The 16,375-nt window shown below is 33.7% G+C and overlaps 1 protein-coding gene across 1 annotated transcript in view; it reads right to left on the bottom strand.

Moving 5' to 3' along the window:
• Nucleotides 1-16,375, bottom strand: part of LOC5571666 — a 99,966-nt gene that overhangs the window by 51,214 nt on the left and 32,377 nt on the right. The window contains exon 2 of the mRNA XM_001653703.2: nucleotides 14,224-14,552. Within this exon, the coding sequence (XP_001653753.2) occupies nucleotides 14,224-14,425 (202 nt within the window). The 5' untranslated portion in view covers nucleotides 14,426-14,552. The remainder of the gene's footprint in view (nucleotides 1-14,223; nucleotides 14,553-16,375) is intronic.

Below are 16,375 nucleotides of genomic sequence, written 5' to 3'. Positions count from 1 at the left end.
TTTGAGAATTTGTTTGAAACTTATGAATTCAACTCATACTCAATCAACAGAAGTACTCGCCGGTGTCGTACCACTTAAAATTCGTTTTCAAGAACTGAATTCTAAATTTTTGATTAATTGTCTCTCGAATAATCATCCAATTATTGATATTTTAAAGTCACTATTCGAAATTAACCCGACGAGCAGAATATTGGAATCTTACATTATTTGCTCAACTGAAAATGTTGCACCAAATTCATATAAAAGTTTTTATAATTTTGATATCAATATTCACACTTATCTACCTTTGATTGATTTCTCTCTATTCCATGAATTGAAACAAATTCCAAATCATCTATACTCTCATTTTGCCAATATTTTATTTATGCGTAAATTTGATGGAATCACTTCTGCACAATTTTATTTCACAGATGGATCCTTAGTTCAAGGCATCGCTGGATTTGGAGTAGGGTAGAAGTACCAATTATGGCTATAGTACCAAATATGGCAATAGTGGGAACAAAAAGAGATTTTTCTTATTGTTTCAATAGAATATAACGGCTAATATTCACAGGAACGATAAACCTATTTGTTTTTGATGATAACTAAGCCTTGATAAGAACATTCGTGCAATAAGCTTTGAGAAATGAACATTTGAAAAATTTTCCTCACACATATGTCACATTCTTAGCAGTTCGCTAAGGAACACCCGTCACGAATTTTATGTTTTCATCCGGTAAAACTACTTCAACCGATAAATATATGTTGCCTAGTGAGAACAAATGAAGAAATTTAGATGGTGAGCAACTAAATCTAATATTTTAAGTTGGAAATCGTGTTATTTCCACTATGTCGATAACTGGTACAAAGAGTGTATGAGAGCCCAATTATGGCGATACTCTGGAGGCGGTTTGTTTACATTCTTTGATCAGTAAAATAAAAGAAATAAAGCTATTTTACGGGTGACTTCCACGACGGGATGGTTCGGTAAGGCATTATCTTCATGATTTGTACTCCATTACCTAGATTTTTCAATCACACGTTCGAAAACGTTCACAAGCGGAAGATGCTAATTTCATGGTAGAGAGGAGTTTTCAGCGATACTCGATTTTTGAATTTTCGCTCTTTTTTCGTTAAAATTAGGCGCTGGAAAGATAATGTGAGTTCATTAATGCTGTTTTGTATCATATTTTGCATTTTCACTACATTTTGACTCCTTTTCGAAAATTCATTTCCTCCCATGGACCCATTGCAATAAATAGATTTAACATCAATTTAACACAATTTTTTTTGGAAACATTAATGAGTAATCACTTCATTACTTATAAGCGTTGCATTATCATTCGCTCTGGATGATGTTTGACTTCATTTCTTGCAAATATTCGATAGTCCATAATTGGTACACTTTTATGTCGAATGATAGGAACGCTATTGCCATAATTGGTACAAAGACAACGCTTTTTAAAACCAATTTTTAGAAGCTTTAAGTTAATTTAGTACTAAAACTGTTTAATTCAACTGTTTCGCAAGGTTTCAAACTAGTAATTAACATCAACAAGTCATGCTTACGTTTTAGAAACGCGGTTAAAATTTGATTTTTATCCATACTGTTGACATATTGCATCCATAATTGGTACACCTACCCTATACAATGAATTTGTGGCTCATTTTTTCAAATTAAAATCTCCATGTTCCATATTCGTTGCAGAATTAATTGCTTTATATTTTGCTTGTAACTTGATAAAGGACTGCCCACCAAATATTTACATTGTATGCTCTGATAGCTTAAGTTGCCTTCGTGCTTTGAGTACCATATCTTTCAATTTTAAAACTCATCATGTTTTATTCATGTTGAAAAAGTTATTATTTGATTTACATTGTCAAGGATTTATCATTAAATTTTTGTGGATCCCTGCTCATTGTAAAATATATGGTAATGAGCAGGCTGATTCATTGGCTAAGTTTGGTGTTATTCGGGGTATAATTTACGATCGTGATATTTTTCATTCTGAATATTATCCTAAATTTAAAACACATTCCCTTGATAATTGGCAAACTTGTTGGAATTCCAGTAATAAAGGAAGATGGTGTTATTCAATTTGTCCAAAAGTCAGTCATTCTCCTTGGTTTAGGAATATATCAGCAACTAGAAATTTTATTTGTTCATTTTCACGACTCATTTCAAATCATTATATTTGTAACAGTCATTTATATCGTATCAATATTGTGGATTCTAATTTATGTGAATGTGGTGAATCTTATGAAGACATTGATCATATTGTCCTTCAATGTTCAAGGTTTATTTTACCAAGGAATACATTATTTAACACTTTAATAAATTACGGACATTCAATACCAGTATCTATAGAGTAAAGTGGGGCAAAAGTTCGAGTGGGGCAAGAGTTTCTTTTTAAGATTTCTAGCTCAAATCAAATCAAAACTTAGAAATGTCATGGTGGTTCAAATGCTATTCAAGTAAGAGACTTTCACTCCAAATATCATAAAAATCGATTGAGATTTGGAAAAGTTATGGCTATTTGTTGTTTTTCGACGGAAATATTGTAATATTTGGTCAAACTTTCGATGCATGGAACCAAATGAAGATAAAACCTTTTTCAATATTTTATGTAAGGGCGTGTCTAGGCCTATCATAAGGATGCTTTGACGTGGATTAGATTTTCCATAAATAGTTGGAATCAATTTTTAGCCCATAGCGGGGCAAAAGTTCGAATCTGCGGGGCAAAAGTTCGACCCATGTATAAACCCACGGATTTTTTTTTTTCAAATTTCCTGAAATCTACATATTATCTTCTAATTTAGCGAAATTTGCCTGATCGTACGAAAAATGTCACAAAAATTTTACATTTCCCTTAGTTTTGCGAAAAACTGCTATTTTTTGGGTGTATTACAATTAACCCTGTTTTTGGCATTTTTTGATGAAAATTTAGTGTGTTTTTTTCGGAAAACATAAGTTTACGGCTGGTAGAAAGTATGCCTGGCATAAAAGTATTGATATTTTGTGTTTTAGCCAACGAACTTTTGCCCCACACTAGATTCGAACTTTTGCCCCACCGGTGGGGCAAAAGTTCGAATAAGACAATCAATTTTGAAACTGTTATAACTAAAAATGGGTAAATATTTTGACACAAGTTTGTTCAGCAAAGTCATAGCCAATATGATGAAGGTTCACTGTATGGTATTTGTTTTGTTTCATCTGCTATTATTTTCCTGGAAACTTTGATTATACCACTAAGGTCGAACTTTTGCCCCACCTTACTCTACGGGATATATTGGGTACGAAAAGTTATCAAATACTTAAACATTTATATAGTTTTTTGAATGAGATTTTATATATTATTTGATATTTCTGCTTGTGTGTGTGTGTGTGTTTTTTTTTTGTTTTTATTTGCAGATATGAAGATGGACTCTTTTTTGGTAGACCCCCTCCCTCATCCCGTTTTGGAAGCCACCCCACACCCCATTTCTTAACTTGGATCCATGTTGCAGTTTATGGCTCTGCTATGGTTAATTTTTACCGTATGAGCCTTTAGTTTTAATTTTTCTGTTATAACGTTATATGAAAAGATAAAGAGGTTTTGTGCCTCTTTGAGAAAGATTTCGAAAGGAAATCACTCAAAGGGGTTTTTCCCTCTTTCAAAATTTTGGTTAAATAAATAAATAAATAAAACAAATGATATGCCTTTGTGAACATCTTATTTCATGTTTAATATTAAGAGGTTCGACAAAACAAGCAAACGACTTGAGAGAAACATGACATGTTTAAAAAACTTTCTACTAACTGTTGTAGGACAAATTGTATATTGTTGGATTTGAAATTATGTTTTAAGTGTTACTTGGGAAATATATTGGTCTCAAAAAAGAGCTGAAGCTCGCTCAGAAGCTCAACGTATCCCACAAACTTGCATTGTATATTGCGAGCCGTGATGTGCGATGGGAACATCTTGATGGACTTATGTGTAGTGATTGTAAGATGGAATCAGCACTTTTATGAACATCTGAATCTAAGAGCGCAGGCAATGAAGGTCATGACATCGGAGGGAACGTCTACGTCAATACTGGGGACGGTGGAAACTGGCCAGCCTTCAACTGTGAGGGATGTTAAGAATGGCATTGAACCGCTTAAGAACAACAAAGCAGAATGGCGTTGTACTTATCAAAATTAGCCTGGAGCTGGCTTTTTATCTCCCCTAACTGATAGTAGGGGAACATGGTCCAATACGCGCAGATGTGATTAAATGGCCCGACTCGAAACTAATAGGTTTTCCTTTAAATTCCTGGAAAAATTAAAACAATTTTTCACTTTTTTGCCAAAGTCGTAAGCTTTTCTTATGGGTTTATTAACAAATAAGCGTTTCCATGCCACAAAGCATATTTATGAAGTCAAACTCATTGGTTGCTGACTCTTTGTTCTCCATACTTAAGGGCATTATACCCCATCTATTCGGTCATTTTGAACCACCCCTATTTTCCAACAAACTTTTCGACACTATTTAGAACCATAAAAAGCTCAAATTTGGGAAATGTCTTCGTGGTAATAGTTATCAAATTTTGTAAAGTGGCTGCTAAGATTTTGAGTCGCCTGATAATGTGAATCTTACTACGAGAAAACGACAAAAATGCTTAAGGCTAAGTAGCCCGTCATTCGTTTTGGCAACAATGATGCCTTTTCAGCTTGCATTTCAAAGTGATAAAACTCAGTCTTGATAGTTTATATTGACTTGAAAAAGTATCACTGTATGCGCTTACATGCATAAAGTATGCTGATACTTTTTCAGCTGTGTCAGTGCAAAACCAAATGATTTTCTTTGATTCGAAATCGGGAAATCAATTAGCAACAATCATCAACGACGCGTACAATTTTCAATGACGGCCTACTTCGCCGTAAGGAGATTATAAAACGAAGCCAACCTTTGAACTTTAAGGGCACAAGAATACTCCATTAAATCTGACAACAGTTCGCGTTGAAAATCAATCAAATTACTTGCTCAAATCTTTTGCTTTTAAAAATTTGTGGTGAGGCTTTGTTCTATAATCACCTTAAAGTGGCATTTTGGGCCATTTTACTCTACAATCTGTAAAACAAAACATTTAGCTCAGATTTCTTGGGAAATTCTAGTTATCCTTCAATATACCAATTTTTTTCAGACGTTCTCTCTGATTCTCAAAGTATCCAACAACAATTTAAAAATAATTTTACAATTCTCTAAAATCTTCGATCAGTTTAGAAATTTTCTAAAACTTTCTCGTTATCATCTGCATTTCCAGTTTGTCCAAAAAATGCCTAAGTTTTTAAACAACAATTTAATAATAATCAAAATTTTCTTTGTGATCCTCAATAGGTTCAGAAATATACCGGACATTTTTAATTACCGTTAAAGATCCATACGTGCCCAGACATTCTTGCAGACATACCAACAATTCAGAAATTCTCTCAGAGAGTTATGTGATACTAAATAAGCTAAGAAGTATTCTAAGTATTTCTGATAATGCTTATATATTCCAAATTTATTCAGGCATTCTCCCAGGATTCCAAATTATTCATCAACAATTCAGAAATTCTTTAATTTATTTCTGTGATAATCAAAGTATTCAACAACAATTTAAAAAAATTCAACATTATCTGAAATCCTCTATAAAATTACAAATAGTCTAGGATCATCAACATTTCCAAATTGTCCAAAATTTCATTCAGAGTTCCTAAGGAATTGACCAGCAATTCAGAAACAGTCCAAGAGTTCTTTGTGAGCTTGAATAAGTTCAGTAAGATACTAGACATTTCTCGTCATCATCAGCATTTATCATGTTCCCAGACATGTTTTCAGAATTTTAATGTATTCAACAACAATTCCAAAATTCGCTTAGAGGTTTCTGTGGTCCTCAATTAGTTCAGATATATTCTAAGTATTTCTGGTAATCCCTTAACGTCCCCAAATTTATTCAGATATTCTCTTAGGATTCTCAAAGCTTTCATCAACAACTCAGAAATACTCTATGAGGTTTTTCTGCGTTTTAATTAATTAAAAAATATTTTAAATTTTTTTCGTTATACTTCAATACTCCTAATATTTTCAGATATCCTCTCAGAATTCCAAGGTATTCATCAACAATTGAAAAATCATCTTGCAAATTCAAAACTAGATTCAAATTCTAGATGAGAATCCCTCGTTATCTTTCCGTATAACATTTTTTTCCAGACGTCCTCTCAGATACTCAAAGTATCCAACAACAATTTAATAATAATCCAGGAATTCTCTGAAAGCCTTGGTGAGTTCAGATAAGTTCTTGGAATTGCTTGGTATCATCAGCAATTGTTTTTCTTCCATGATTCCAAAATATTGAAAAACAATTCAGGAATAATCTTAGAGTTCTTTGTGATGCTTAATACATTCAGAAATATACTACAAAGTTTTCGTTATTCTCAACATTCCCTAAGTGCCCAGACATTATTTCAGAATTTCATAATAATTATTCATTAACAATTTATATATACTCTTAGAGATCACTGTGTAACGTAATTAGTTTGAAAATATTCTAGGAATTTCTCGTTCTCATCAATATTCTAAATTTGTCTAGACATTTTCATATAAAACCAAAGTGTTCAACTACAATTCAAATATACACTCAGGGTTCTCTAAAATCCTCAATAGGAACAAAAATGTTTCCTCTCAGCATTCCCATTTTGTACGGATATTCTCTCAGATTGCCAAAGTTTGTAAACACTTGTAAATATGCTTGAACATTTCTGCAATCCTTGATTGGTTAAGAAATATTCTTAGAATATCTCGTTATGTACAACTTTCCAAATAAGTTCGAACATTCTCTCAGAATTCCAAAGTTTTTATCAACATTTAAACAATCATCTTAAATATTCAAAAATATCCCTGGAATTCTTTGTTTTTATATTTTGTTCTGAAATAACCTAAGAATCTAACATTTCAAATTTGTCTGAATTTCAAAGTATTTACCAACAATTCATAAATACTCAAAGATCTATGTGGTTCTCAATTAGCTTAAACATATTCTGATTTTTTTAATATCTTTCAACTTTACCAAATAGCGCAGACATTCTCCCATAACTTTAAGATATTTACCAACATTTCAGAATTACGCATCCTTAATAATTTCAGAAATATTCTATGAATTTCTGGTTATGTTTCGACATTCTCAATTTTTCAGACGTTCACTCAATCCTCCAAAGTATTTACGAATAATCCAAAATCAATATTGCATGTTGAAACATGATTTTAAAGTTTCTTGTAATCCTCAACTAGCTAAGAAATATCCTAGGAATCTCTTGAATCCACGATAATTCAAAATTTGTACAGGCATTCTTCATGAATTCCATAATATTCATTTGTATTTACTGTGATTTTCATTTAGTTAACAATTTTCTAGGTAATTCTTGTTACATTTCAACATTTACGATTAGTCCAGAGTGAGAGTTACAAATTATTTTTCAACAATTTAGAAAAAAATATTCAGAAATATTTTGAGAAGTTCTCGTTATTCTTGTCAGAGTATTTACCAATTTTTCATAAAAAAATCTTAGAGGTCTATGTTATCCTTCAGATTACCCTTCAACATTTCCAATTTGTCCAGACATTCTCTCATAAATTCAATGTATTTTCCAACAATTCAGAAATACTCTCAGAGATCTCGGTGATCTTCAAATGGTTCAGAAATATTCTATGAATTGATCGTTATTTATCAAAATTCTCAATTAAAACATTATCTCAAATCTCCAAATAATTCAACAGCAATTGAAAAAATGTGGATAATGCAAACATAATTTCATTGTTCTTTGAGATCGTCAAGAAGCAATTTTTCATTACCATCAACAATCCCGATTTGCCTGGGCATTCTTTGGGAATTTCAAAGTATTACAAACAATTCAGAAATTCTCCTATAAATGTCTATGGTGCTCTGTAAGTTGAGCAATATTCCAGGTATTTCTGGTTATCTTTGAAAATTCCTAATTCATTGAAACATTCTCCCAGGATTTCGAAAGAAAATATTTGATCTCAAAAATAATCTTGCAAATTTAATACTGATCTTAGAGTATTCCTAAATTTGTTGAGAAACAACCTAGGAATCTCTCGTTAATCGTTAACATTCCAAAGTTGTCCAGACATTCTCTCAGAATACCAAAATATTCAACAACAATTCTGAAATTATTTACCAAATCTCTGTGATTCTTAATTAGTTAAGAAATTTTCATGAAATTTCTCGTTGCTATCAACACTTCCAAATTACTCAGATAATCTATAAGAATTAAAAGAGAAAGAAAAGAAGAAATAAAAAATTAATAATTACCTGATTATTCTTAAGAAAAACAAGCTTTCAGCCGCTGTTTTTTCGTCTTTATATTTTGAAATACTTTCAGACAGAATATTTCCGTGATCTATAATCGATTCAGATATATTTCAGGAATTTGTCGTTACCTGGATACATCCAATTTTTTTTTTGAGACTTTCTCTTAGAATACCAGGTAGTCAACAACAATTCAAACATATTTTTATAATTCTTGGCGATCCTCAGGATTTCTTGAAATTATCCGCATTCCCAATTTGTGCAGAAATTATGATAGAATTCAAAAGTACTTACCAACGATTCAGAAATATTCGAAGAGTTTAATGTGATCTTCATTTGGCTACGAACTAATCCATCAATTTCTGGTTATTCTTTAACATCCCCAATTCATTCTGAGATTCTCTCAGTATTCCAGAGTATTCATCAACAAATATGAAACATTAAAAAATAAATCAAAAATGACCTAAAAGTTCTCTGTAATCCTCAATTAGTTCAGAAATAACCTAAGAATCCCTCGTTATACATCATCATTCCAAATTAGTCCAGACATTTTTTCAGAATTCCAAACTATTCACCAATGAATCAGAAATAAGTATTGAGAAACAACTTAGAAATATATTGTCTTATATATTGAGGTGTTCAGTAACCAAATCCCACTCGCTCTACACGCGTGTGTGTAAATGAAATTGATAAATATGGGTTGTGAGAAGCGTAGGGCACATATGATCTCAACATCACTCAACATTACTGAATCGATTCAAATTCAACATGTCGAATCGATTGACCGATGTTTGCTCCTAAAATACGACCAAATGCAATAACGCACGATTTCTTAATTCTTTCCATTGAATAACGATTGAAATAAAAAAATATAAATGATACAGGCTTATTCAAAACTAGGTTTATGATTTATCAAGTCATTAAAAAATGCTCATCAATTTCTTCCTCTTGAATTGAAACAAAAAATCACATGAAGAAAATGGATTCAATCGATTTTTGTGCTCCCAACATCGATAAAAAAACGGATTTTCGGAGCATGTATTCAAAATAATCAAAATTTTAAAAACTTCAAAATAATCTTATAGTGCTCTGTGAAGTTCAGAGCTTCTCTTCCCTTTTTTATTATCCTCCAACATTCAAATATATCCACAAATTCTCTCAGATTTCATAAGCATTTGCCAATATTTCAGAACTACTCAACGAAATCTGCTTTGAAAATCCAATATGTCCAGGCAATCTCCCAGAATAGCAAAGCATTCAACAAACTATGCAAAAATAATCTGAGAGTTGTCTTTGATTCTCAATTAATTCATTTTATGTTTCAACAATCTGAAACTAATGAATGGACTTCCCCGCTATGTGGTTTCTTTCGATGGCAAAACGAAGTTTTTTGTGGAGTTGCTGAAAATCGGACCCATGATCACTAAAATTGTATGCAATAGATATAAAAAAATGTTGCTCACATTTTGTTTGCCCACAAATTGTTATTGTTTTTTTTTTTCAATTTTTTTCAAACGTTTTGCAATACTTCTTACAATTTATTTGATACTTTTGAAATGGGAAATTAGCCTATATGATTTCAAAGCCATGTAGATCGAATTTTCGATCCACAAAATATAGTTCATATCTATGCTATATAGTTCGTCGGAGATAACAGTTCTCAAAAACTCATATCTATGACTATAGAGAAATTGACTGAAAATTGTGATGTTTTGCCTCACTGTGACAGGCTAACGAGGTCGTTCAGCCTAAAGTAAATTATTTCAGTTCCTTGAGTAATTGTTTTGTTAATGCCCACCCGATTATGGCATTCTTATATTTTCCGTTATTTGAATTACACGCGATTACAATACTCCCCATAGTGGTACTTGGATGAGTCCACTACTACCAAGAAAATTTGAATTTGAAAGCTGGCTATGTTAATCCCAACGGAAAAGCCTCCAGTTTCGCCTTAAGTAGTGGAAGCTATGGATAATGAGCTTGAGCATGACCAAGCGGTTGTAATACCAGGAAGAAAGCGCTGCAGAGAATTCAAAATAAAATTTTAAAAATGATTCTGAGGCTTCCTCCCTGGTATAGTACCAATGAGTTACACAGAATATCCAATGTTGAAACATTGGAACAAATATCAAATAAAATAATTAATAATTTCAGGCAAAAATCGTACCAATCTTCTATTGCCACGATTAATGCGTTATATGTTTAGGTTAAGTTAGGTTAAGTATATTTAAAGCGTTTTTTTCTCTTATAAGCAGGTGAAATCAACTCACCTGTAAAAAATCTGAACTGCTACGGCAAATGAAATGTTATATGTTGTTAACAAAATGTTAATAAAATCTTAAATTTGTTTTAGTGTTGTCTAATAACACAGAACACCTAGATATAAGAAATGAATGTAATGTTTAGAATGATACTAATAAAGAAATTAAAGAAAAAAAAACATTCAAATGCAGGTCAATTTGACGATAGGTGAAAAATGTTGACGTGTAACATACGTGTAACAGGACTGTGAAAGCCTTTTTTCGTCAAACAGAAAAATTGCACAATTCGTAAACGATTGGCTTTTCAAATATTTTCAACAGCCAATACCTCAAAAGTATAATCTGCAAAGAAATTGTGAAAAATAACAATAGTTGCAGTAGTTCTAATTAAAGTAAATAGTGATATTTTGGTGCTTAGGACAAACAATATTTCGAGGATTCAATGATTCATAAATATGCCTTGCTTATTTAGGAATTACTGAAGGAAACAAAGTGTTAAACTAATCTAAACACCTTTGTGGAAAACGGTTTAAATGCAAGTCTGCTTGTAAATCTACATTCTAGACCAAAGTGCTGTTTTTTTGTTTTTATTTTTGTTGGGAAGGTTAAGCCACTGCGTCCATGAGATTGAACTTTTGTGGCATGTCCCTTTTACTATGCGCATCATTGAAGGAACTTAAACTGTCGTCTTTTCCCAGTCAGGCAAAATAGAGTTAATAAAACCCACAACCTTACTGGGATTTCCAGTCTAAATTTCACTTGGTTGTAAATAACCCCCGTTTAGAAATTTGGATCTGCGCTTGTACAACTGCAGAGATGCAGATGTTCCGAGGTTTCGCGTTCCATACTACAGAAACCATAGATATCATTCTGAACCTGACCAAAATTCTTTAAATGATATCTACTCGGACAGTGTCCAGTTAATAGGCCAGTATATATACAAGGAACTCTCTTGTTGAGCTCTAAGATTCTTTTCGTGATAGTTACATTTGGAACTAAAAATCCTTTAGATTGATTACACCTTGTGGTGCCTATGCAATTGGTCATCACCCTTTGTCGTTCCCATCTTTTAGTTCCATATTTTGTGTACAGTATGAACTGTGTATTTGAACCCTGTTTAGCAAGCTCGTCTGCCTTTTCATTTCCTACCTAGAACCCTGTACTCCATGCCTTCTAAACCCTCCATAACTCGATGATGATGATGATGATGATGGTCCCACCACATACCCCTACAAAGGTTTGAGCGAGACGATAGGGGGAGATCCCCCAGTACCGGACACTTAAGCCACTAAATTCATAATTCGAAAAATATTGATTTTATGGGCTCGTGTTACCCATTTATGATAAATATTATCATTTTTATAGTGTACAAAAATAAATTTGAAAATATAAAAATGAATTTTGACACTGCATTTTGATGATGAATTTTAGTACCAAATTGATCGATCTCGAAAGGCGGCACCCAATACCGGACACGATCTGGAAATGCCTCGAATTCTGTAAATTTGAACATCATTGAATGTGTACACTATAGGAATAGTTTATTATTACCAATTCAATGCATTTGCAACATTTACAAGAATAATTTGAGTTTTTCTTAGTTTGCAAGATGCCCATCAAAAACCTCTTTCATATATGATGAAAAATAGCACATTTTACGATGATGTTCTGAATGTTCATTCTTCTTAGTTTTATTGCATATTTGATACCATGATCGACGGAAAAACTGTGGTGTCTTAATTCAGTCGCGTTTCTAGTATTATATCTATGAATGTCACTTCCTCTTTCAATTCGATCACACAAATATCGAGGCAATAAACCGTTAATTACTTTAAAAATGAACACCATCGTCAAGAATACAATTCTTTGCTTCACCGATAACCACTGAAGAGCATCTAATTAGAAAGACGAGGAAGTGAATCTGTTGCATATCAAAATCAAAGGCATTATTTTATTTTGCAAACGCTGCATTCTCGATATTTGTGTTTCATTTGCTAAAAACAAAATGGAACTGAAGGACCATAGACTTAGGGAGGTATCGAGTTGTAGAACACAAAACCAGTACAGATGTGATCCAAGAGACCATCGAGGTAGCCATGAAAACCATTTTTTACTATATTTCTCTAACTCGATATCGCGATACGAAATATCGAGGAAGACAGAGATGACTGTATTTATTCGCATACAAAAATGGACGTGCTTAGTTGTTCCTTCGTTGAGATCGAATCCTCCGGAATATAGCCTTATGAACGGATATTAACCCGTATAGGCCTGAGTGAAAGCAAAAATTCTAAAACCCTCACCGCTCAGCGAATTCTTAATGGATTCAAATGATTTTTTGTCAGTATACTGGCATACATATCTAGTTTCTAGAAGTGGACAGAGGAACGCGGAAATATTCATGTGGTCAGAGTTATTCCGGTGGATCACTGGGTCAGGTCGGGTGAGACGAGTATTGTGCGTTTGTGCCCCTGGAGGTTGGCAAATTTCAAGGCACAGATAATTTCCGGAATCGGTTATAATGTGGCTACTACATGAAGGAATTTTAAGAAAATTGCATCAGTGTAAACCTTTTGAGAAACGATTGAATTGGATAACTATGAGTTTTGCATTTAGTTAATCCTACAAATAACCATTTTGGGGCCCCGGGACGCCTCAAACTTTCGATAAAGAGGCCAATTTGTATCTGAACATCCGTGCCAAGCTTATGAAATGATGATTGTCATTGCAAATAAATAAAGGTAATTTGACATGTCCCAAAAAATAGCCCTTTTTTGTCCGACTTGACCCAGTGACCCACCGGAATAACTCCGGCCACAGGAATGTTTCCGAGTTCCTCTGGCCACTTTTAGAAACTAGATACGTGGGCCAGTGAACTGACAAAGAATCATTTGAATCCGTTAAGAATTCTCTGAGCGGTGAGGGTTTCAGTATTTTTGCTTTCACTCAGGCCTATACGGGTTAATAAAGACCACCTTGCCAATTCTTTCATTACGCAAACCTTTGCCGGCCGCGAAAGTCCATAATTGTAATCCCATTTTACTGACCATTATCTCAATCGTATCAAGACCATCAAATGAAGCCACTAAAGCTTGAGCAGTCCCAATTTCACACTTCCATGGGCCTCCTACTCGCGGCTCGTTGATCCGAATATAGAGTAAGGTGGGGCAAAAGTACGACCATGATGGAAATTTCCCGATAAATTATACCTGTTGTACCAGAATAAATTCCACACATCTTCAACATATTGACTCCAATTTTGCACATTTTTAATTACAAAAGTTTTAAAATTGGTGGTCTTAAACGAACTTTTGCCGCAAAGTTGGGAAGATTTAGTTCTTTAACCAAAAGAATTTTGTAAGATTTTATATGTTCATAACATTGTAGAACAATAGTTGAACGATGCACAGAAAACCGAGTATGATTTATCAATAAATAAAAAGGTTGAAGTATAAACAAGAGGTCCACTTCGTAAAATGAACAGTCCTTAAATTGGTAAATTTGGGTATTAAACCTCTTAATCTTGAAAAATCAACTTAGACCCGATTGAACAAGAAATTTTACAGGGAAACTTTTGCTCAACTCTAAATTTTGCCCCTGCTTATTCTATGCGACAGAGACCCTGCAAAATATAGTTAAATACCGTATTTACCTGCTCCCAAGTTGGACGGTCCACTGCGGCCACCCTGTCGCTGCTGCTGTTGCTGCTGCTGGAAGTGCTGTTGTGGCTGGTGGTGATAAACGGCAGCTGTGGCGTGAAGATCCCCAGCGGCACTCGCTTCAGCGGCGGCATCAGTTGATGTGTGGATGAAAAATATCAGTATAAATATTAATTTGTATCGCTGAACACTCATGATGCCGGTTGCCGCCACTGGTTGCTACTTTACGACGACGGGGACGAGGCCGATGATGATGATGCCCTGCTAATGAAGACGGTGACGACGACGATGACGATGGGATGCTGTTGAAGAGGTTTGTGAGCTGAAAAAAAAAAGCCAAGGAGGAGAGTTTAATTAGTAAGGGTATGTGCGATGTGCATTTTGTTCATATCGATACGACAAGAACCGATACACGGAATTTTTAACACTGATAATAACACATCTGAGCGAAACATGGAAAAGTTTAACTTTATAGAAATCCGGTATGTCAAGGATTTCTGTTTTTTTTTTCAATCTATAATAACAAGATATTAAGCCCTGTGCTAGTTCATCACAACGGTTGACTTCCCGTCACTATAACTTTTACGTTTTACGTCATAAGTGACTATCTTGGGATGGCATTCGATCCCAGGTTTTCAGCGTTAATAAGAGGCACGCGTTCAAACCACTGCAGTAGGTCCACTCCACGGTTCTGGTTTTCAGAAAAAATAAATAAATAAATTTCAAAAATGTTTCGCTGAATATAATTTCTGACAATACTCGTTATGCAAATCATGTTACATGTTAGCATACGTATAACTTCATATTTTTGTGGTGACGAGCATGCTTCAATGCTGATGAAGACATTTACTTGTTAGTTGATTATACATTTGAATTCTTCTCACCGCTGTCTTCGAAACCATGTATAGCCAAGCGATGCAATCAAATTTGTAAACCACTTTTTTACATTATTGAGAACCTTATTTAAACCTTTGCCGTCGCTTAACGATAGTAATTTGAAACTGTTGTGATAAACTATTGTGGTTGGTGAAACAAGTCGAAATCCAAACATAGCTGTTACGAAGGCCGGCTAATGTGGCCCAAGATTTTAAAGGCACAGAAAATATTGAACATAGGAAGTCGAGTTTCTTATTTTAAACTTTCTGCTAGTGCACAAAGATAAAAAAAATGCATTATCTTTTGATGCTTCTTTCTCGAAGTTTGTGCCTTGAATTAGACGGTACCGTAATCCGGGGGCAAATCGAGCACTGGGGCTAATTTGATCAGGTCGGTACCGTAATCCGGGGTATCATTGATCAGCGGGGTAACATTGATCCGAATGACTCATCTCGTAAAAAGTTCGTATCATCCTATATTGATGGAACATTTCCAAATCACGAATGGTGCTTCTTTTTCTTATATTCATAAGCTAATGTAAGTGGGGATTTTTGCGAAAATTCCGTTTACATTATCCGTAAATTTGTCAACTTTTTGAAACAATGATTTCAATGGATAAGGATGACACTACCGAAGATTCATATCTCACATAAGTTCGGCAAACGATATGAGCAAGGAAAATGCGGTTCTTACTAAAAATGGCATCGCTGAAAACGATTCCTTTGTCAAAACTTTCATAAATATGTTCAATTGAGCAACATTAACGAATTACTGTAAAGAATATAGAATTCCCTTAGGAAATTGCCTACCTTTAGGCGTATTCCGTGGTTCGAGTTGTTTTTAATTTTAAAATAACTCAAAAAGTAAATGACTTGTAAGCGTTTGGCTTTCATATTCGGCTGCGGGGGCCATGATTTAAGTAAGTAACGATGTTTTCAATATTACCGAACGTTATTTACATAGGTGATCAATGTTACTCTAAATCAAAAAATCACTTAAAACATTTTTTTAAATATACTTAAATCTTTCAAAAAACAAAATGCAGTATATAGTCACGAGCTATGGGTGGCAGTACTTATTTTAAAAATATAAAACTTGCAACATTTGCATTTTCAAACAAAATATTTAAGAAATATTCAAAAAAATGATCAATGTTACCCCGGATTACGGAACCAAAAAACATTTTCGTTCCAAGGATGCTGAAGGTTCTATTGGCACCACAGGCATTCCATGTTTTTTAGTTTGTAGATGTCTAATGATGATTTTGAA

This window comes from Aedes aegypti, chromosome 2 (assembly GCF_002204515.2).
Source record: "Aedes aegypti strain LVP_AGWG chromosome 2, AaegL5.0 Primary Assembly, whole genome shotgun sequence".
Classification (NCBI taxonomy): domain Eukaryota; kingdom Metazoa; phylum Arthropoda; class Insecta; order Diptera; family Culicidae; genus Aedes; species Aedes aegypti.
Note: the sequence above shows the minus strand (reverse complement) of the source record. Positions and strands in the feature narration are given on the sequence as shown.